At 41.1% G+C, this 20,696-nt stretch overlaps 3 protein-coding genes and 1 non-coding gene across 12 annotated transcripts in view; 2 read left to right on the forward strand and 2 right to left on the reverse strand.

Annotated features, from left to right (window-relative positions):
- Nucleotides 1-734: 734 nt before the first annotated feature.
- LOC102078632 (uncharacterized) lies at nucleotides 735-3,438 on the forward strand. Its single transcript, XR_002058447.2, has 3 exons — nucleotides 735-795; nucleotides 871-1,029; nucleotides 2,685-3,438. It is a non-coding gene; the product is annotated as an uncharacterized LOC102078632 (transcript).
- Nucleotides 3,439-5,786: 2,348 nt separating this feature from the next.
- Nucleotides 5,787-8,354, reverse strand: LOC106096884 (zinc-binding protein A33). The gene is made up of 2 exons (XM_019355273.2): nucleotides 8,197-8,354; nucleotides 5,787-8,095 (listed from the first exon to the last, which is right to left on the reverse strand). Exon 2 carries the CDS (start codon nucleotides 8,076-8,078, stop codon nucleotides 6,690-6,692), a length of 1,389 nt encoding a protein of 462 aa, XP_019210818.1. The 5' UTR covers nucleotides 8,079-8,095; nucleotides 8,197-8,354; the 3' UTR covers nucleotides 5,787-6,689.
- Nucleotides 8,355-8,457: 103 nt separating this feature from the next.
- Nucleotides 8,458-13,930, forward strand: LOC102078485 (uncharacterized). Of its 9 annotated transcripts, none has more exons than XR_003216353.1 (8): nucleotides 8,459-8,717; nucleotides 8,974-9,033; nucleotides 10,348-10,413; nucleotides 10,681-11,896; nucleotides 11,988-12,268; nucleotides 12,933-13,020; nucleotides 13,107-13,402; nucleotides 13,517-13,930. XR_003216353.1 is itself a non-coding variant. In XM_025902931.1 (8 exons), exons 4-8 carry the CDS (start codon nucleotides 11,995-11,997, stop codon nucleotides 13,745-13,747), a joined length of 804 nt encoding a protein of 267 aa, XP_025758716.1. In that variant the 5' UTR covers nucleotides 8,465-8,717; nucleotides 8,929-9,033; nucleotides 11,641-11,896; nucleotides 11,988-11,994; the 3' UTR covers nucleotides 13,748-13,930. The 9 variants fall into 9 exon arrangements, 2 of the variants coding, with proteins under 2 accessions (XP_025758716.1, XP_025758713.1); XM_025902931.1 differs by lacking the exon at nucleotides 10,348-10,413 and having other exon boundaries at nucleotides 8,465-8,717; nucleotides 8,929-9,033; nucleotides 11,641-11,896; nucleotides 11,988-12,075; nucleotides 12,161-12,268; XM_025902928.1 differs by lacking the exon at nucleotides 10,348-10,413 and having other exon boundaries at nucleotides 8,465-8,717; nucleotides 11,641-11,896; nucleotides 11,988-12,075; nucleotides 12,161-12,268.
- A 1,592-nt stretch (nucleotides 13,931-15,522) lies between these two features.
- Nucleotides 15,523-20,696, reverse strand: part of LOC109196672 (butyrophilin-like protein 2) — a 31,422-nt gene continuing 26,248 nt past the window's right edge. The window contains exons 6-7 of the mRNA XM_019351083.1: nucleotides 20,325-20,647; nucleotides 15,523-15,561 (exon numbers count right to left, since the gene is read on the reverse strand). Coding sequence (XP_019206628.1) covers nucleotides 15,523-15,561; nucleotides 20,325-20,647 — 362 coding nt within the window. The remainder of the gene's footprint in view (nucleotides 15,562-20,324; nucleotides 20,648-20,696) is intronic.

A 20,696-nucleotide genomic window follows, 5' to 3' on the forward strand; every position in this document is an offset into this window, starting at 1 on the left:
GCCAATTTCAAGTGTAAAGAAAGTTGCATTTTTGCTACAAACAAAGCAGATATCAAAACATGCTAATATTTAGCTTGTATTTCTTGTCTTTGTTAGACGTAAGGATCAAGTTTTGTAGGATATAATAACAAAAAACATGAAAAAACTTGCAGTTATGGCAGCAGTTGTAGTACTTGTTTAAACTTATTTTCCTCTTTCGGCTCCAGCTCGTCTGACTGTGAGTCCCAGCAGCTCTCAGTTCTTTGAATATGACTTTGTGTCTCTGAGCTGTGAGGAGGACGACAGCTCTGCTGGATGGACTCTGAGGAGAAACACAACCACACAGCAAATGACCCAGTGTGGAGTTAAATGGGGAAGGTATACAGGTTCTTCTTGTGAGATTCGCTTCATCGACCCACTGGACAGTGGAGTTTACTGGTGTGAGTCCAGAGAGGGTCCCATCAGTAACATGGTTAACCTGACAGTCACTGGTAAGCTGAGTGTGTGGAGTTAGTGTTGATGAAGCTGTGTGTAAATGGATGAAATGCTGTAGTTTGTCTCTGTGTTGAGGTGGATCAGTGATCCTGCAGAGTCCTGTCCTCCCTGTGATGGAGGGAGATGACGTCACTCTGCTCTGTGAAACAAAGACCACTCCCTCCAACCTCCCAGCTGCTTTCTATAAAGATGGCTCCCTCATCAGGAAGCAGCCTACAGGTCACATGACCATCCAGCATGTTTCCAGGTCTGATGAAGGCCTCTACAAGTGTGACATCAGCGGTCATGGAGAGTCTCCATCCAGCTGGATCACTGTCACAGGTGAGGAGCTTCACTCTAATTTCACCACTCCCTTTGTGTTCACAGTCAATTGAACAGGTGGGATTCTCTCTGCAGCTAAACCATCAACCACAGCCTCACCCACTACCCTTCCCATGACCACCTCTAGAGCACCTCCATCGCTTATCTCCACCCCTTTCCAGGTTGTGACTACAGTCTGCCACCTGCTGTTGTTCTTTTCGCACTTACTTCATCTTCACTGTGCTCATGCCACAGGTGAGCCACTGAATCATTTATTCACCTTTGAAACATCAGTAAACAAACCATCAGGCTGTTTATTACTGACGCTTAACTCTAAATAAACTCTTCACATGTTAATGTCCGGAAAAGACAAACATAACAGTGAGTCCACTGCCCTTGTAACCTAATAGACATCAACAAAAAAATATTCATGGAGTTCTGCAGCTTTAGCGTTATACTGTAGATATTTCCAATCTCACAGGATATTATTAGAAAATTCTATATACATTTCCAATTCTATGAAAATGATATTGATATATTTATCCATGATGCCAGATGACACCAATAAATAAGTTCAATTATGTTGTAAACACATAAAGGACTGAATCATTTCAGGAACATTGAGGATTTTTAGAGCCACTGACATCTTCATCAACATGCATATTAAACAACCCAGAAGAACTGTTTTTTGGGTTTTTTCTAAAATTAGATAACAGTGACATGGAAAAACTATTTCACGCATGTATTACTACTGTAATTCATTATTATCAGGATGTCCTAAAAACTCCCTGAAAAGTCTTCAGCTGATCCAAAATGCTGCAGCAAGAGTACTGACAGGGACTAGAAAGAGAGAGCAGATTTCTCCTGTTTTGGCTTCCCTTCATTGGCTTCCTGTTAAATCCTGTTGAATTCAAAATCCTGCTCCTCACATACAAGGTCTTAAATAATCAGGCCCCATCTTATCTTAATGACCTTGTAGTACCATATCACCCTATTAGAGCACTTTGCTCTCGCTCTGCAGGCTTACTTGTTGTTCCTAGAGTATTTAAAAGTAGAATGGGAGGGAGAGCCTTCAGTTTTCAGGCCCCTCTTCTGTGGAACCAACTTCCAGTTTGGATTCAGGAGACAGACACCATCTCTACTTTTAAGATATGCTTCACTTGCCTTTTTAATAAAGTTTATAGATAGGGCTGCGTCAGATAATCCTGAATCCTCCCTTAGTTATGCTGCTTTAGACTCAGGCTGATTTACCATAATGTACTGATCATCACTTCTTCCCGTTTTTTTGCCTGTGATGTTGCTGCATGTCATTAAACCATGGCCTTCTCACAGTTTGTGTTTTGTTCTCTCTTTGTGCTCTCCTCCCCCCCCCAATTCTCTTTCCTCTCACCACCAAAGTTGTCAAGGCAGATGACTGTCCCTCTGTGTTCACAGTTGGAGGTTTCTTTCTGTTTGAAAGGAGTTCTTCCTCACTCTGTTTAATTAAATAAATATAATGTGTTGAACAGCATTTCCATCAGTATTGCTCCCATGATATCAGGTTATTTACTGCTCAGTTGTTTACTAATATGGATTAGTTGTTAACATGTTCAGCTAACATAACCATCAATGTTTACTGTGAGGGTACACATGTCTAAATAGTAACCAGAAACAACTGTTCATCAGCTGATGTTTGTAAAGACTGAAGAGAGGAAAGCTAAACTAAACTGGAGCTAAACTACTTTTAATCTTAAACTAAAGTACTGCTGGTGTTAAGATTGATCAATCTTTTCTGTAAGTTACAGAACTGACATAATAAACATAATATGTAGTACAATATGAAAATGCTCTAAAACCAGGATATAAAATGTAAAAACATTTAAACTTTGGTACATGATCCTAATTTACTCTCCAATGTGCTCTCCATGTAGAAAACACCCTACCTGTCTCCATGGTGACGACCCATGTACTGAAGACGAAGGTTCGATGGCAAGAATGAGAGTATAATTTCTAAACTGTGCCAATGAAGATGGAAATTTATATTGCAACTCTATGAAACTTAATTAGCTGAATAGACGGCTTGTCTAGTTTTACATACTTTATGACAAGGTTGTCCAAGTCCAGGCCTCGAGGGCCGGCGTCCTGCAGGTTTTAGATCTCACCCTGGGTCAACACACCTGAATCAAATGATCAGTTCATTACCAGGCCTCTGGAGAACTTCAAGACATATTGAGGAGGTCATTAGCCATTTGAATCAGCTGTGTTGGATCAAGGACACATCTAAAACCTGCAGGACACCGGCTCTTGAAACCTGGACTTGGACACCCCTGCTTTATGGCAATCAAAATTAAAGAGCTGAATCTGGAAATATTACAAAAAATATCTTTTATATCCAGCAAAGCAGGCCAAGAGTTTGACATTTTGATGAAAATATACTATTTGCAAGATTGCACAGGAATCTATTACTTGTGATTATGATTTACAGCTTTACATACTGTCTAATTTTAAAATGTACAAGTCAGTTGTTAGAATTTATGAGGAATGTTTCTCTGGAGAAATCAGTGTTTTATTTTATTTATTTCTATATTGTTATTACTTGCTGTTAATGAAAAAAGCCACTTTTTAATCATACACATGTTCAGCCCGTCCCAATAAAATGCATATCTGCTGTTTTTATTAACTGTATGCCCATGTACAAGTTATCTTTCCTTGCTATAAGTTCAAAATAATATGACCTCTGCTTGGTCTGATATTATTTAAGCACTTAGTAGTAGAGAAAGTGCAGTAAGCTTCACTTTCTCAGACCAATTCTAAAGTTTAGAGTAAATCTTAACGCAGTAATGTTGTACCCACAAACAGGGGAAATAGTGAGGCAAGATTAATGAAGATACTGGCACACAGCTCTCACCTTCACTCATCTGTACTGAGTGTCAGTGACTGAAAAACAACCAAAACCATATTCTCTCTGCAAGGATATACCATATTTTCCGGACTACAAAGCGCACCTGAATATTAGCCGCACAAGATAAATCAAGGGAAAATCCTGTTTTGTACATACATTAGCCGCACCTGACTAAAAGCCGCAGGTGTTTCAATGTTTACTTATCATATGTAAGAGAATATGCACAAAGGGAATTGTCAGGAAAGAGATGGCTGTTTGGAGACACATCCCTTTTATTAATATTTTGAAAAACAAGTGACGGGTACATATTTGCATAACTTTTTAGGTATATGTACAAGTACCGGTAATTACAAGTACGAAACATGTACTGTGCTTTATAAATGAGTAACAAATGTAGTATATAACAATAACCTACAGCACACCAGAAAAATAGATTCGGCCTACCTTTTAGGCTCAGGTGCAGTGACACGGCTTTAGCAAGAAGAAAAGTCAGTCATTCACCACCATCTTCCTGCGCACTAAAACCACCAAAGTCCTCTTCTCCAGTGTCGGAAACGAACAGGCTCAGGATGGCTTCGTCATCTACTCTCTGCTTCTCTCCTTTGTTGTCACTTTCAAAACCAAAGAAATCCTCGTTGTCAGTGTCGGAGTTGAAAACCCTCTGAAGGGCCATGGCGGTGTCCTCCTCTCCATCATGCTCCATTGGTGATCGTGGATGTTTTCACACTTTCCCACGCTGTCAGAATCCACTGGCAGACTTGGGCAAAACTTGCTTTTCGCATGCGACCAGTTTTGTTGAATGATTTATCGCCACACGTCATCCACGCCTCCCACTGAACGCGTAGCGCTACTTTGAAGTTTGTTTTTCGCGCTACTTCATACGGCACTACGTTGCCTGGCGGACGGACATGTGACCAACATACCACTCTTGAACCCCAATACTGTGTGTCTGATCACATGCCCTTCCGCCAGGCAACGTAGTGCCGTACAACAGCGGAACAAACAAAACAAATCCTCTTACAGTATCACAAAAATCATGGACAATCCATAGAAAAGCCGCACCTGACTAAAAGTCGCAGGGTTCAAAGCTTGTGCAAAAAGTAGCGGCTTATAGCCCGACAATTACGGTACTCAGTCTCAGGACCACAGTTTCCAAACCAAGTTACTCTTATTTTCTGTTTTAACTGATGAGCGTAACTTAGACAATACACAACATGAAGTGTAACATAAGGTAAATACATCTTCTTAACTCACATGTTAGCTGACAGATTCACTGGCTTTCCACTGTAATGATATAATACTTTAAGATTTAATAAGAAAAAAGTATTAAGATTTAATATTTTAAGAGCTGTATATGTCATTCAGCAGTTAACTTAAATACAGACAGTGGCAGAAAAACCATCTTACAATATGCACTATTGAAATCTAGCTTGCACAGCAACGGAGTTCAGCTGAAATTCCTCAGCAAAAACAGTCCACCACTCACCTCTTCCATTACAATGAACAATGATGATGGGCTAACGGTCAGCAGTAAAACGTATTGCCACATTTATAGAGTTCTGTGCAGTGGGCAGTTACCTTAAACAGGGAAAATAGTGAGGAGAGCTGAAAGAAGCTCCTGCTCATCTGTATTGACTGAAGCATGAGAGGCGCAAATCCCCCTACTGGAGCCCTGAGACATTACCAAATCAAATCACTATTCACTACATATACGTGTGTGTGTGTGTGTGTGTGTGTGTGTGTGTGTTTGTGTGTGTGTACATATACATACAATTAACAAAAATTTAATATACAGAGGTTAGCGGTTGGATATTGTGCAAAAGAAATGGCATTTATGTACAGTATGGAGTGCATAATGTTGAAGTTCTGGTAAGTGAAGGTGAGGTGTCTATGAAGTGTTCAGCAGTCTGATGGCCTATTGGAAAAAGCTGACTCCCAGTCTGCTCGTTCAGGACTGGATACTGCAGTACCAATGGATCAACGCAAAGTGAACCCAGACAAAACTATTACCATCATCTCCTTTTACATTCCCACTGTGCATAGCCATGAGACCAGTTTTCCCACGCTTAACTCGTGTATGTTCATGCGAAGAGAGGAAAAGAAAAAAAAAAACTTCCACAGGACTCTGATGTGAAAAGATATAAACAAAAATTTATTCCACAGCTTGTAAATCTTCTTATAGGAGTAATCAGGACTAAGCTATCCTGAACAACAAACACACTACAGTAGAAAACTGTGGCTCTGTCCTCCTCTCCTGCAGCATCTTGCCTCTGCTATACTAACTTTTTCCTCTCTCTCTCTCTCTCTCTCTCCCCCTTTAGCAACGCATGTGCTCATTTGCATAAATCCAGAATGCTGGGTTTTTAACTATAAACCAAGCCTTTAAGGCACACATATTCATGGTTTTACTTAATCAATCCAACAATAATGCAATAAAAATAATTTTAGTTCAATCATAACCATGAATTTACTTATTAAATTACTAAATACACAAAATAAGTTTAACAATAAATATAAATACTAAAATATATTAACTATATTAACTTTGCTCGCACACACTGCATATTCCATACAGCAACACATTCAAAACAACAATGAAGACATGTCATGAAACACAAGGAACAGTTGTGTATGAAGTGTTTCAAACTTTGTGTTATGGAAAAAGAAATCCAGCTCACATTCGAGCAAGTTAGCTATTAGCTTGTTCCTAACAAGAACAAAGCTGACATTAAAATTCGTAAATCTAACTTTCCTTGAAGCTGTAGCAACCATGGTTCCTCAAACACAAAGAAAAACACTAGAAAACCAGAATCTAGACAAAACAGGGAAAAGGCATGATCAGTTGAAGTCTGTATTCAGTCAGGAGATTATTTATATAACATAACCTATGGCGAGTGCTGGCTTGACTAAAGTGAATGAAAGCCAAATATGAATTGTGATTTCAACAATATGTTTAAGTAGGCAGCAGGAGGACAGCTGCAGTTTAACAGCTTCAATTCACTGACAGGAAACAACATTAGAAATATCATCATCCTCAACTCATCTGCTTCACTGACACTGAGACCTTCAACGGCAACACCTTCACTTCATCATCAGCCCAAATATATGGAAACATCCTGTCAGTGAAAGTGTGTGTGAAGGTGTGTATGTGTGTGTTAGTATCAGGATCAGAGAACGACAGCTTTCCTCTGTTCCAGTCCAGATTCACTCTAATCCTCTGGAGCTTCTTCTCTACTGAGAGTTCAGTGGATCCAGCTGATGGTGAACATGATGAGTATGTACCTTTATATAACAATATAGTCCATAATTCAGACTGAATGATTCCCTTCCTCTGCACAGACTCTGCTAACACACCCAGTCTCCACCATTTACTGTCTCCAACATCAGCATCCCAACTGTGAGTCCCTGAGTTAAAGCCCTCAGAGCCCAGGACAGAGCAGTAGAAATCAAACCTCTCTGGATTATCAGGAAGCTGCTGTTCATCTCCTTCTACCACACTGGTCAGATCTTCAGACAGGATGAGGTTTGGATGAGCAGTGTTTGGGTCCAGAATGAGAGGAGTGTAGCAGACCATGTCCTTCATGTTGTTCCAGATGTTGAAGGTCAGGTTGCCCAGGTGTTTGGCCTGGTCTATCAGAGCTCCTGAGGGCAGCTGTGGATCATCCAGCAGGGGGCAGCGCTGGACTCTTTCCACTGCAGCCTTGTAGTTGTGCAGGAATGAGACGTCTTCAGCTCTCAGCTCCTCCTCTGTGGCTCTGACTGTGTCTGAAAGAGCTGCTATCTCTCTGCTCAGAGCCTCCATCTTCTCCTTCATCATCCCACTCTTCTGCTCTTCTTCCTCCCTCAGTGCAGCCAGCCTGGCCTCCTCTTCCTCTGCTAGAAACTGGTGAAGCTTCTTAAACTGCTCCTTAATCTGCCTCTCTGTGTGTCGGGCCTGGACCTTAATGTGTTCTGCTGTTTGATCAAACTTCACTTGAACTTCTTCACAAACCTTTAACTTCTTCTTTAAGGGCTCCAGAGTTTCCTGAAGTTCCTTCTTGTGTTGTTGTGCAGCTTCATCGATGGGTCTGAATCTGTGATTGGTGTGATTTTCTGAGTCTCTGCAGACGAGACACACTGGCTGCTGATGGTCCAGACAGAAGAGTTTGAGTTTCTCAGAGTGCAGACTGCAGAGAGCCTCTGAAGCTCTCTGATCTCTCTCCTGTAAGAACGACTCACACAGGTTCTTTAAAGCTCGGTTTAAAGGTGGTTCTTCCTTTGAAGATATTTCCTTACAAACTGGACACTCACGTATCCGTTTTTTGATCCACCATCTCTTCAGACAGTCTTTACAGAAGCTGTGGCTACATGACAGAATAACAGGATCTCTGAAGACCTCCTGACAGACCGGACAGCAGAGATCCTCCTCTGATCTGGAAGCCATTGAGTCTATGAGTGAAGCTGAAAACAGCAGACAGGAAGTACAGTCAGTCCTGGCTCCCCTCCCTCCTCTACCACCTTCACTGAAACTTCCTTTGAGTCGTGTTTTTGCTCAAACTCACATTCAGTGTGTGGAGCGTCAGCAGCTTGAAGCAGCAGTGTTGGAGTTTCCACTTTTCTCTCCTGTAGCTGGACTCACTCAGAGGAAGCTGCTAGTTTGGTCTGAACTCAGTCTGATCGTCTGCGCGTCTCTCTTTACTGAAGAAGAAAAAGAACCTGTTTCCTGGTTTGTCGCATTTGAATGACGTTAGGGGCGGAGATTCATTCATCTTCCCTAACCCCATCGGCGGAGCGGGGGGGACGGGGGCCCGGGCTTACTGGTCTTAAGCCCGGGTTGTTGTTTCAGAAGCCCGGGGTCTTTTGCAGTGTAATTTGTTTCACAGTTAGATGCCTGACTGACAACTGTATAAAACAAAAACTACACACAATATTCAAAGCACATAGCGCACAGTCGTAAATTCCCCCTAATTTTGGTATGATCCGAGCTCAGGCACTAGCCGACTGAGCGCAGCACCCATGTGAGCCAGGGGGGAGAAGCTGCTGCGACTTTGCTGCAGACAGAGGAGAGCTTAAGTTTGACCAGGTACCAAAGCAAATCATTCGTACTGTACAAATAATGTAAATATGACGGTTTATTATGAACGATTGATATCAAACTGATCACTTGACCCATATTACGTTACTTGCTCTTCGAGTGAATCAACAAATGGCGAAATGAAAAGCCGAATAACAACTGTTTTTTTTTTTTTAGAGTCTTAGCTTAGCTTACATGTGTGTTTATTTCATATTTTCAGTTGTTACCCTCCACGACTAAACAAAGCACTCTAAATTGGTTTCAGTTATGTACTGATGAACAGAACAATGAACATAAGGAGCTTCTTTCAAAGACAAAAACTCAGGTAGATGTTATTTTATATATTATGCTTTTTATGTTGTTCAATATATTTCTATGCAAAACAGGATATGAAACAGGAATTTCAACACACAGCAGTATATTCACAGTTGAAACCACATATTTACATATACTTTAGGGACAAAATATAAAAACTTTTTTTTTTACTGTTAAACATCAATTTAGAGTAAACTTGTTTTGTTTTAGATAAATAAATATTGAAATATCTTTTGAATTAGTTAAATGTCAGAATAAAGAGAGAGAGCTGTCTATTTATTATCACTTTCATCAAATTTAGGAGTACATATACACTAAGTTTATTGTTAATTAATAAGAAAACTCCAGACGATTCCATTCTGAGCTGAAGAAGCTTCTGATAGGTTAGTAGAGTCCATGTGAGTAAATTGGTGGCACACCTGTGGATGCATATAAGGCAAAACACAGAGCCTGTTTCTGTGACATGGGGAAAATCAAGAGATATCAACCAAAACACCAGGAAAAGAATTGTGGAGCTCCATAAGTGTGGCTCAATTTTGAATACAATTTGGTGCCATTTGCAATTAAGGCTACGTCCACACGTACCCGGGTATTTTTGAAAACGCAGATTTTTCTATGCGTTTGCACCTTTCGTCCACACGTAAACGGCGTTTTCGGTCACTGAAAACGGAGATTTCTAAAAATGCCTGCCAGGGTGGATATTTTCCAAAACTCCGTTTTTGCATTTACGTGTGGACGAGGAAAACGGAGAAAACGCAGCGTCAAAGGTGTGCGCCTTTTTTGACGTCACACTGTGCGCCACGTTATTGTTTCGGTTAAATGAATTTCTACAGTACTGTTACTGTTAATTGTACTCTCTGCAGTGTTTAAATGCTTACATATACACACACAGTTACTGTCCCTCCAGGACTCAGTTCTGCTTCTACGCCCCAGCTTTGTTTACTATTTCCCACCGAGGCGTCTAGACTTCTGATTGGCCAACATTTCTACACGGTTAGGAATATATCGCCACCTGTTGCTTTGGCATGTTCCTAGCAGCGTTTTCCTTCATTTCTGCGTTTACTTGTGGACGGGATTATTTTTTAAAACGAAAACGGAAAATCTCCGTTTTCAAAAATACCCGTGTACGTGTGGACGTAGCCTAAGAAATACAGACAATTTCTTTCTTTACTCTTAAAGTTAACAAATGTTTTTTATATTTATCAATCAAAAAAAAATATTTAGTCTGATTTGATGTTTTGTGTTTTTATCTGAAGAGTATGTAAATATCTGGTTTCAGCTGTATATTTGATGATGTTGGTGTTGATGGTGGCTTGATTGTCAGCACAGAGAGGGAGAGAGAGGAACAGAGAGGAGAATGAGGACAGAACAGAGATGGAACAAGAGCCAGGTGAGACACACATGTTAGTCAAATGGTTGTTTGCCAAAACTTATTACAACTAGTGTATCTTTTTAGGTTTGGTATTTTTCAAATTCTACATTTGTTAAGTTATGCAGGCTTGTTTGCACAACAAGGCTAAATAATTACATAAACTTTTCTGAATCTAAATAGTGGACTTTGGTAGAATTAAAAAATAATATGGTACAAAGTAGTAACTCATGAAGACCAATACAGAGGGATCATTAAATAGTAATGATTCTCTTTCTGATCTTTCAGATAGGTCAGGGGAAATCAGGAAAGCGACAGAAAACCAAAACACAACAGCATCACAGCAGGAAGCAGCAGGTGGATCTTTAAGGACAGCTGAAGGAGGTTTACTGGAAGGAGCAGCAGGAGATGATTTAGGAACTCTAGGAAGTGGTCCAAGACAAACTGTCCTCACACAGTTTCCACTGAGCCAGTTTGGAGGCCAGCAGAGGGCGTTCAATAAGAGTTGAACAGTTTAAATGGTTGGAGTATTCAGTTGTGACGAACTTTGCTTTCTTTTTTTCATGTTGCATTTTGAAAAGCAGAATACTTAAAAAAAAAAAAAAAGATGGCCTCGGTCTTTCAGGGTTCTGCAACTGGAAGAGGGCTTTAGATGCCTTTAGGAGTACGAAAAGAGTTCCAACTGTTCGTCGTCTATGATAAGCTGGCACAGCTTTAAAACCACAAAAAATCAAGGTGATGTTGTTGAGGAACTTACATCAGCAAACAACACGACAGTATCTCCACAGGATCTTAGCTGTAACAAGTTTCCTTGGAAAACAAGGAATACCATTCTGTGGCCATGATCAGCAGGAATCCACCAGTCATCATCAAGGGAACTTCCTTGAGTGCATGAAGCTGCTGAAGATTATTTGATCAATATTTCAAAAATTACAGTCCTGTCTCACATATTATCTATCTGTCTCATTTTTCACAAAATGAGATGATAACCAGTATTTCACATGAAATAACTGGAAATATAGTTAAAGAGATGAAGGAAGCTAAGATGTACTCTGTTATGGCTGATGAGGCTAGAGATGGGCACACGGAACAACTTGCAGTTTGTGTATGTTTTGTGTCATGTAAAGGCCATTTCAAAGAGTGTTTTCGTGGTCTACGGAAACTAGAAAGGTTTGCATTACAGACCCTATTGAGGAGCTGTTGCAGTATTACACGCTCAGTGACTTACTTTGTGTTGCACAATCCTAGTTCGCAGAAGTCGAGTCTACGGTAGTGCAGAGTCTACGCTGTCTGTAAACCGTTACGTCTTTTCATTGGCCCGGAGTCTACGGTGAGCATAGACACTGTAGACTCAGGTCAATAAGAGCACCGAACCCCACTGTAGACGACCAATCGTCTGGTCAACGGAAGTTGCGTCACCAAAACAACAAAACGCAGCGGAACAGCGAGGAAGCCGGCAAGTCCACTATTTTTTATGGAAACTGGCATTTCTTTTATGTTTACGGTAAGTTATCGACTCTAAGACACTCCTGGATTTAGCTGAAAGTACACGACGCTGAATACCTAATTTAACCTTTTTTAACTCCAATTTCTAGTCTTGGTATGGCGACACCAACGATTCGGGTAGTTAATCCAGATGCCCCTGCACATCGTCAGCTGGCACTACTTATGGCAACCAAAGAGGCACGTTACTACCGGGTGAGAAGTATGGTCTTCCCCAAACCTCCACAGGAGCTGCTCAGCCAAATCACTGCATTGATTCACGCAGAGAAGCTTCTTCAAGCCGAGGGTATCCACGCGCCTTCACGTCAGCAGTGCCTGGGAAAGCTGGTGGTGCCATTTGGACAATATGAAAATGTGGGGGATATATGAAGTAGTGAGTGTATCATATATTTAATACCATACTATAGGCAGGTTTACTGAACTTCCATTTACTGCACATTTCCCCGTGTAAGGCTATTATCAGTATATCTTGTTCGTTGTAAACTTTCTTTAAGTCTGTAATATTCACGGAGATATTGCTGACAGTATGTATGATTCCAGCATACTTGACAGGCACAGAACAGAGGTGACAAATCCACAAAGAAAGGGAGAGATAGGGAACCAGTGGGTGAAGGATTACCTCACAGAATATGCAAGTCTCTGTAGTCCTCAAGGCCAACATTGACAGGTGCGTCTATGGTCAGAAAGGGTTTGAACATCCCACCTTTCAAGAGATGTGGGAATTACATTGTCAGTACAGCAGCCAAAAGGACGGACCTGAGAAGTTCAGTGATGAGCAGAGGGAGGTCATTCAGAAGGCACACAGTTCTGTGAAGAGGTGGTTGAACACACCAGTGACGCACATCACGAGCATCCAAATGAAGAGGTTCAGAAAATATATAAATGACAAGGAACAAGTAAGTGCTATGGAGGAGAACAGCAGAACAGGGCAGTAAGTGACTTAGTTAAAGATAATGATATGTGATTAATCTTGCCGAAGTGTGCATGTGCATTTTTTTCCATCAATCGTGGTACTCACAATAAACTGTATTGTTTAGCAACAGCTGACAAGTACCCCCAGGTGTGATCCTTCATTGTGGCCAGGTGATGATGCTGAACTGATAGCTGCATCCCAGTCTGTGGAAGGTATGTGAGATTCAGAGTTAATATACATTGTACTGTTTGTACAAAGTCATTATAATTACAAAACTAATTGGTCACCTCATTTATAGATTCACTGAAGTCCCAACACTCCTTGTCTGCAAGTCAACCTCTAAAGCAACGGCTGACAAGCAGAGGTGCTTCCTCCTCCCAGACGTCTGGAACACAGGAGAACTCAGCTCACCTGTCCAAGGAGTTTGAGAACACTGTACAGTCACATCAAAATAAAGCTACTGTGCAGCCCAAACATCGTGAGTCCACAGAGGCTGCTGTACGGTCCAAAAAACTTGACACCATTGGACTCACTGAGTCATCTGCATCCCAGGGTCATGATCATACAACACAATTACCGTTGAGTCATTCACCTGTAAGTGATATTTATTTGAAATCAGACTATTTCAGTTAGAGCGTGTGTGTGTGTGCGCACGCGCATGCGTGGGTGGGTTGTTGTAGTATTCTATGTTATATGTGTGTGTTTCAGGTGGAGACAGAGGGATGGGTGCGTCTCTGGGAAAATTCCAATGGTATCCCATCTGCTGACATTTCCTGGCTTAAAGAGGACACTGAAAGAGGGCTGTTTACCCCTGTTCAGACATACAAGGATGTTACTGGTGTGTTAAAGAGGCGACAGGTGATTAAATCAGATCGCATGTGGTTTTACCCACCAGAACCTCCTGGCGTTGCGGTTGTTGTTGTTGTTTTTTTCGCGTAGTCTTTACAACACAATGATCACAACATTATACTTCTTCTTCTATCTTTTACAAAACCTTACATTACAGTCAGAATCAAGTTCACTGATTGATTGCAGTGCTGTCTTTGTGTTTTACTGATTGATTGCAGTGTTGTCTTTGTATTTCACTGTTTCATTCATTTTAATAAAGTGTTTTGTATTACAGTAACAGTGAGTTGTGGAATAACTTAATGAATGAATGACTTAGACTTACTGAGCTTCTTTGAATCAGCATCACTATAGCCCGAAAGGCACTGACAAAACATACAAGCATAAATAAATACAATCTATAGAAAGAGAAACATGTTGTATGTTTTTTATTAAGTTACACACAAATAGCATTCTCTGCCAACAGATTTAAAAGACACAAATATGTAGAAACATAACAGACCCGAACCAAAGAAGCAATGTGTACAAGCAAGTGGCAAAGTCAAGTTCATGAAGTATTTGCCTCTGCAAGAGCTTCAGTGTTTACTGGAATTGATTCTGAAACACTAACAGAGCTATTATCTATCTGTTATGTCAGTCAAATTTCCCCTGATAGTCCTGGTTGAGATCTGGTGACTGTGAAAGCCATGGTATATGATCACACCATTTTCATAATCAACTATTCAGTGACCACTCTTCAAATACTTTGTCACAGGACAAACATAATCTCTCATAGCAACTTTGTAATCATTTTGCGACTCTTTTGCCTTTCACAAGTGGACCCTAACATGGCAGCAAAGTGCAACAATGTCTCTCCGTCTGAGGGTCAAGAGTTCAGGGTATGCCTTTAATTTCTTGCCTATCTGTAAATGACAGTACAATGGCATGAATAATCCTTCACATTTTACCAGTATAAAGTAAAACAATTACATCGTCTCATGGGGGCAACATAAAAGACTCCTCTTAAGGCTAGTCATTGCACATCATAACACAGAAGAAAAGAAAGCAATTCGTTCTCAATTGCCTTTGATTTCGGGACTTTCCAACCTGTTTTGGTTCAAAAGAGCCAAAGGAAAATCATCATCAATGTTGGCATAAAAACTAGACGCTTTTGTTGTATGTGCACTGATAATGCTTACTGTCCTGTCATTGTAAACCAGTCAAAATACATAAATAACACATTGTGATCATGCTGAAGACCACAGACAGCAGTCCAGGCGTCAGGTGGAATAAAGGAGCTGGAAACATCACCTGATAAAGAAAAAACAGACAACAGACTGAATGAATAAAAGAAGGCTTCTTCATTGCACATTTTTCACCAATCACAAGCCTCTTCTTTCACTCTAGACTTTTGACCAATCACCGATCAGGATGAATTGCACTACTGTACTGTCCATCCCCTATGACAGGGCATCTGTCATCAGTGGTGCTGTGGGTGGTGTGCAGGCCGTTTTAGACAGAGACACCCTGAAGCAGTATATGTGCACTGTTATGCACATGAGCTCAACCTTGTCCTTTGCCATACATGCAAGGCTATCCCAGCTGCTTCCAATGTCTTTGGACTTTTGGAAAATGTGTACACATTTCTGAACACCTCCCTGGTAAACCACACAAAGTTTAAGGAACTGCAAAAGGACCTTGGACTGTTTGCATCTGACGTTGTGCAGCTTTCTAACACAAGATGGGCTTGCCAAGTAAATTACGTTAAAGCCCTTTTCAGCAACATTTCTGCAGTTTTAGCAACTCTCAAGGCTACAAACACTCCTATTGCTAAAGGGATCTTGTCCAAGCTGTCAAAGCCCAAGACTGTGTACATGTTAATTATGTTCTCACAGCTGCTTGGCATCACTGAAGGCCTGCACCGCTACCTGCAGGGAGAAAGGTTAGACATGGGCAAAGCTGTGGAGTACAAGATGTCGGTAGTTGATACACTAAGTAAACTGCGCACAGAGGCTGCTGCTGAGGAAATATTTGAGAAGGCCATGGACATTTGTAGAAGCTGCAACATCCATATTCCTTAGGGAGCATGGCACAAACGGAAAAGACTCGAAGGATTTGTGCTTGAGTCCAGCTGTGGTGCAACACCAAATCTCACAAGCTCAGCAGAGTTTAGGTGCGAGATATTCTTTCCTTGTTTGGACTGAATGTTGCAGCAGCTAGCAGACAGATTTTCTGGGACAGGACAGAAAATAATGGAGGGCATTCAGGCAATCCATCTTCCCCAACATTCCTTTCCGAAGATGCTTTAAAACCCATTGCGGCACACTATCATGTCACGATAAAGTGCAAAGAACTTGTTGGGGCAAAAAACTTTATGAAAAGAAAAATGGAAAAAGAGGACATTCAAGAGGACATTCACAACATTACAACTACCTTCCACTTGCTTGACAAGGAAATGTTCCCAACTCTGAAGGTCATCTTTAGAGTTGCACTAAGCATTTCTGTCAGTAGCTGCAGCTGTGAGCGCTCTTTTAGTGCCTTGCGTCGTCTCCACACGTGGATAAGGAGAACCATGGGACAAGAGAGGCTGAATGATTTTGCCATATTATCTATTGAACAGGAATACTTGAATAATTTTGACCCAGAAAATGTCATTGATAGGTTCGCAAAACCCAAGCCTCGAAGATACAATCTCATGTTACCACAATAAAGAGATGTTGTCAGTGTAGTGCAGGTCTATGATGATTTTTAGTGCTACTATCATCTAGCTTTGATTCTGGTTCTGTTTTGGTTAAGTCCTAAAGTCGTCCTGTTTTAATTCCGGATCAGTTCTGGGTCTGGTTGAAATGGGGTTTAGTCCTTGTGTCTTAATACAGCCCTGATTTTGTTCTGCCTTGCTGCTTAATTAAAAAACTAGTTTAAGGCTCCGCCTCTGCTTCACCCATGAACGAGGATGTTTTTCATTCCAGAGTTCAGTCGTTTACCTGCCAGCAGCTATGAAACATGTCACAGCATGAAGCTCAGAAAATAAAGTGTCACTCAGTGTTTCAGCTGTTTGGCAACTTTTATTTCAGACAGGTGTTAAATGAAGTGATGTGCAATGATCTATAGTCAGAAAACTTGGTTATAGATTCAGTAGTTGTAAAGCTGATTCACTGAAACATCAGGAGACTGTGTGAGATAAGATCTGATTAATATAAGCCAGATTCATCTTCTCAGCTGGACGTCACATATAAAAAATGAATCCGATTCTGTTGACTCAAATGATAACGCAAAAACATAGGCAAATAAAGAACTGACCATTTATAGAATAATAAATTAGCTAAATGCTCTCAGTGATTTAGTGCTATAGTAACTTCACTGCTGACCACAGAAGTGGTTGCATGTGGTCCACCTGCACAGTTGAGATTGTGTCCAGCTGCTCTCACAGTAGCCGGGAGAGGCACACATGGTTCAAAGTCCAATAGAAATGGTATTCTTTGTTCTACTGTTAGTGACCCTCCAGAACTGAACAAGACAACTAAGATGGAATTCTATCAAGAAGCTTATAAGCCTCTTTGAGAACAGCAATGCTGCAGCTCTGACCTGCACCAATGCAACAGATCAACAGATATGGAACTATTAAATATTAAGATATGGAAATATTTTGGGGTATATGTTATTTATAAACTAAACACCATATTAGAAGATAGCAAGCATGTAATGATTGCATTTAATTTAGGTGGTCTTAAATATCTTTTTTTTTTCTTCTGCTTACTCATTATACGTATCTCCATTGTTGGTCTGCTGTTTCATAATTCTTTGAGTTTTAAGCCTCTATGGATGCAAAGTTTTTATCATTATTCCTATTCATATTATTATATGCCTTACCTTAGTTACTTTTATTCACAACTAATGCATGTCCATCTTTTAGGCTGGTTTCTGTTGTACAGACCTCATCTGTATTGGAGAGGAGTCTCACCCAGTGTAAGACTCATTGGCAAAGGTATTGAGCTTCTGGGAATGCTGTTCGCAGCCAGTCAACATGCTGTCATGGGAAAATTGATGAAGACCCTGATGTGGTTCCCCAGCCACTGATGGATTTCCAAAAAAAGAACCCCTGGTGTACAGCCACCCCTAAATTTGGGAAATCCAACAGCGGGTGAAATATTTTCACATTTTTTTGATGCCGACATCCTCAAAATGTTGTGTACAAACACAAATAAAAATTTAGCAAAAAATCTACAGAGAGGGAAGAGGTTGGAATGGAAGGAGCTAACGCCAGTAGAGATGCAGAAATACGCGGGACTGCTACTATATATGGCTGTGATTTTCTTCCCAAAGGTTTCAGACTTTTGGAGGACAAAAACAATTTTTCAAGCTCCCTTTCCTTCCACTATCATGTCCTGGAGCCAGTGCCCACTCCAGGTCAGGGATGAGTTCCTGTCCCAAGTAAAGGGGTTTTAGTATGCCGTGGTGTTATTCATGAGTGTAAAAGCGAAGCGTAGATTACATCTCTCAGTTGAGGGCTTTTTCAGGATTAATGTTGATATTTTCCAGAGATCTGATAGGTCTGTAGATGGTAGTTATACAGTGTTGGGAAAGTTACTTTTAAAACTACAGATTACAGAATACATGCCCCAAAATGTTTTTGTAACGTATTCCATTAAGTTACTCAATGAGAGTAACGTGTTCTGGATACACTTGATTACTTTATGTATTGTCATGCTTTTTACAAGTACATGAATGTACTATTGCTGTGTGATTTATTACTATTACTGAAGGTTACTCGCCATACCAATACCAACTAGAGTTTTAAATCTTAAAATAAAATGAGTAACAGTAGGGTGGACATTAAGTAAGGCTGCACCTTTTGCAGCGATCTCGTATACAAAATTACTTCTATATCACTAATATGTTTTCTTTTTGTCTGTTAATAATCATGTGGAACTGCACATGATTATGTACAGCAAGCAGGTTATTAATGCTATACATCAAGTCTAAAAACAGCATGGTAATAAGTGGAGATAATATGATCAAAAATGATCTGATTTTATTTAAATACTTGTTCAATTCAAATCAGTTCAAAGTATGTTTTTTTTTCTTAAGGAAATCTACTACATCATGTCTAATGTTTTTGTCCAAAGGTGAGGTAGAGAGTAGTGGGTAACAGGCTGAAGGGGACTGCAGAAACTTTAACTGTCAGGTTAAGTATCGCCTCTGTCAGTGCGCCCCAGGGTGGCTGTGGCTACAACGTAGCTTGCCATCACCAGTGTGTGAATGTGTGTGTGAATGGGTGAATGACTGGATATGTAAAGCGCTTTGGGGTCCTTAGGGACTAGAAAGCGCTATATAAATACAGGCCATTTACCATTTACCATATATCATGTGTAATTTCCATTGCAAGCAGTTAAATTAAGAGGGGATGGCAGCAAAAACTCTGGAGCTGTGATGTAGTCACGCGCTGCGTTCTTGGGAATTCTAGACCCCTGTGTGAACTATAAAGTCCGCACTAGTGAAAACGCGGGTACAGACTCGCATGCTTGAGTATTTAGTTTGCTCATTATCATTATACAGGACCACCCAGATAAAACAGGACAGTTGGCAACCCTACATAGAAGTAACAACAGATCAGAGTGGACTGAGACAACCCTTAAATGTTATACACATGGAGTCTTATTTTACTGTGATGGTATTTTTGTGTTTCCGCTCATGTAATAACAATAATATCTTCCTCAGAGGATCCACCTGTGCTTCCTCTCCTCTCTCCTCCACCTGTTGCAGTGAGGGAACGTCCTCCATGATGGAGGAGCTGCTGGAAAGTGCTGAGAGTTTCCTCCAGAGTGAGACCTCTGTCACAGTTCAGAGGATCTACGGCAGCAGAGACCTTCATGGACACTAAAAGTCTCAAACACACAACAACAACATCACACTGACTCCACTCTGACATCACTGATCAATAATCAAAGAACACACAGATCAAACTGATTGATCAGCCATCAGAGGAGTCGGATCAATGGAGCTGCTTCTGCTCCTGATGTCCCCTGTTTGATCCTGGACCTGAACTCTCCCTGCAGAGGAGACACAAGACAGTCAGACACACAGTAAGACGCATGCACACACACACACACACACACACACACACACCTGTGACTCTGAGCAGCACTCTTTTGTATCTCTTGATCTTCCCGTAGACTTCACATCTGTATTCTCCTTGGTCTCCATCTGTGGGGTGTTTCAGGGTCAGACTGAGGTCTCCAGTTTTCAGCAGGTCTTCATTCATCCTTGTTCGGTCTCTGTAATCCTGGTGCTGTTCTTCAGGCTGATCAGAGCCGTTCTTATACATGTGGACCTTCCTGTCATCGCTGTCCCTCCACACCACCTCAGCATCTTCAGGCAGGTTTTCTGTCGTTTTGAAGGGCAGCTGGACAGACTCCACACCTTCCTCCACCTCCACCTGACAGACTAAGAGGACAACAAACACAACATAAGCTATACAGACAGACACAAAGTCAGAGTTGCTGAAGATCTTGGGGCTGAGAATCATTATCTGTCTGCCTGTAGTTTCACTGAATGTTGGAGGTTCATAAACAGTCTAAAGCATAAAGTCTGATTTGAGTTCACAGAGCAGATCTCACTGTTAGACTGCTGCTGCTGATGTCATTATTTGTTTGGTCCTGAGCTCACACACACAGCAGCACTGACCTCTGACTTTCAGCTCCACTTGTTTTGTCATCAGGATTTCTTTTCCCTCCCTGCTGTAGACGGTGCAGGTATAGGTCCAGTTGTCTCCATCTGTGGGGTATTTCAGGGTCAGACTGAGGTCTCCAGTTTCCAGCAGGTCTTCATTCATCTGTGTTCGTCCTCTGTAACGGTGGTACTGATCTTCAAGCTGGTCAGAGCTGTTCTCATACACGTGGACCTTCCTGTCAAATCTGGTCATCCACTCCACTTTAGCAACTTTAGGCAGGTTTTTTGTGGTTTTAAAGGGCAGCAGGACAGACTCCACTCCTGAATCCACATCCACCTGGGGGACTGAGAGGACAACAAAACACAACATGAGCTGTACAGCAGAAGCAACTCT

The sequence above is a fragment of the Oreochromis niloticus genome, linkage group LG3 (genome assembly GCF_001858045.2).
Source record: "Oreochromis niloticus isolate F11D_XX linkage group LG3, O_niloticus_UMD_NMBU, whole genome shotgun sequence".
NCBI lineage: Eukaryota > Metazoa > Chordata > Actinopteri > Cichliformes > Cichlidae > Oreochromis > Oreochromis niloticus.

Excerpts from the sequence above, each read along its gene's own strand:
- LOC106096884 (XM_019355273.2), bottom strand. The coding sequence starts at position 8,078 with ATGGCTTCCAGATCAGAGGAGGATCTCTGCTGTCCGGTCTGTCAGGAG.
- LOC102078485 (XM_025902931.1), top strand. The coding sequence starts at position 11,995 with ATGGCGACACCAACGATTCGGGTAGTTAATCCAGATGCCCCTGCACAT. Across the intron at positions 12,076-12,160 it reads TACTTATGGCAACCAAAGAG|AGAAGCTTCTTCAAGCCGAG; the intron begins GCACGTTACTAC and ends TGATTCACGCAG. Across the intron at positions 13,403-13,516 it reads TACCGTTGAGTCATTCACCT|GTGGAGACAGAGGGATGGGT; the intron begins GTAAGTGATATT and ends TGTGTGTTTCAG.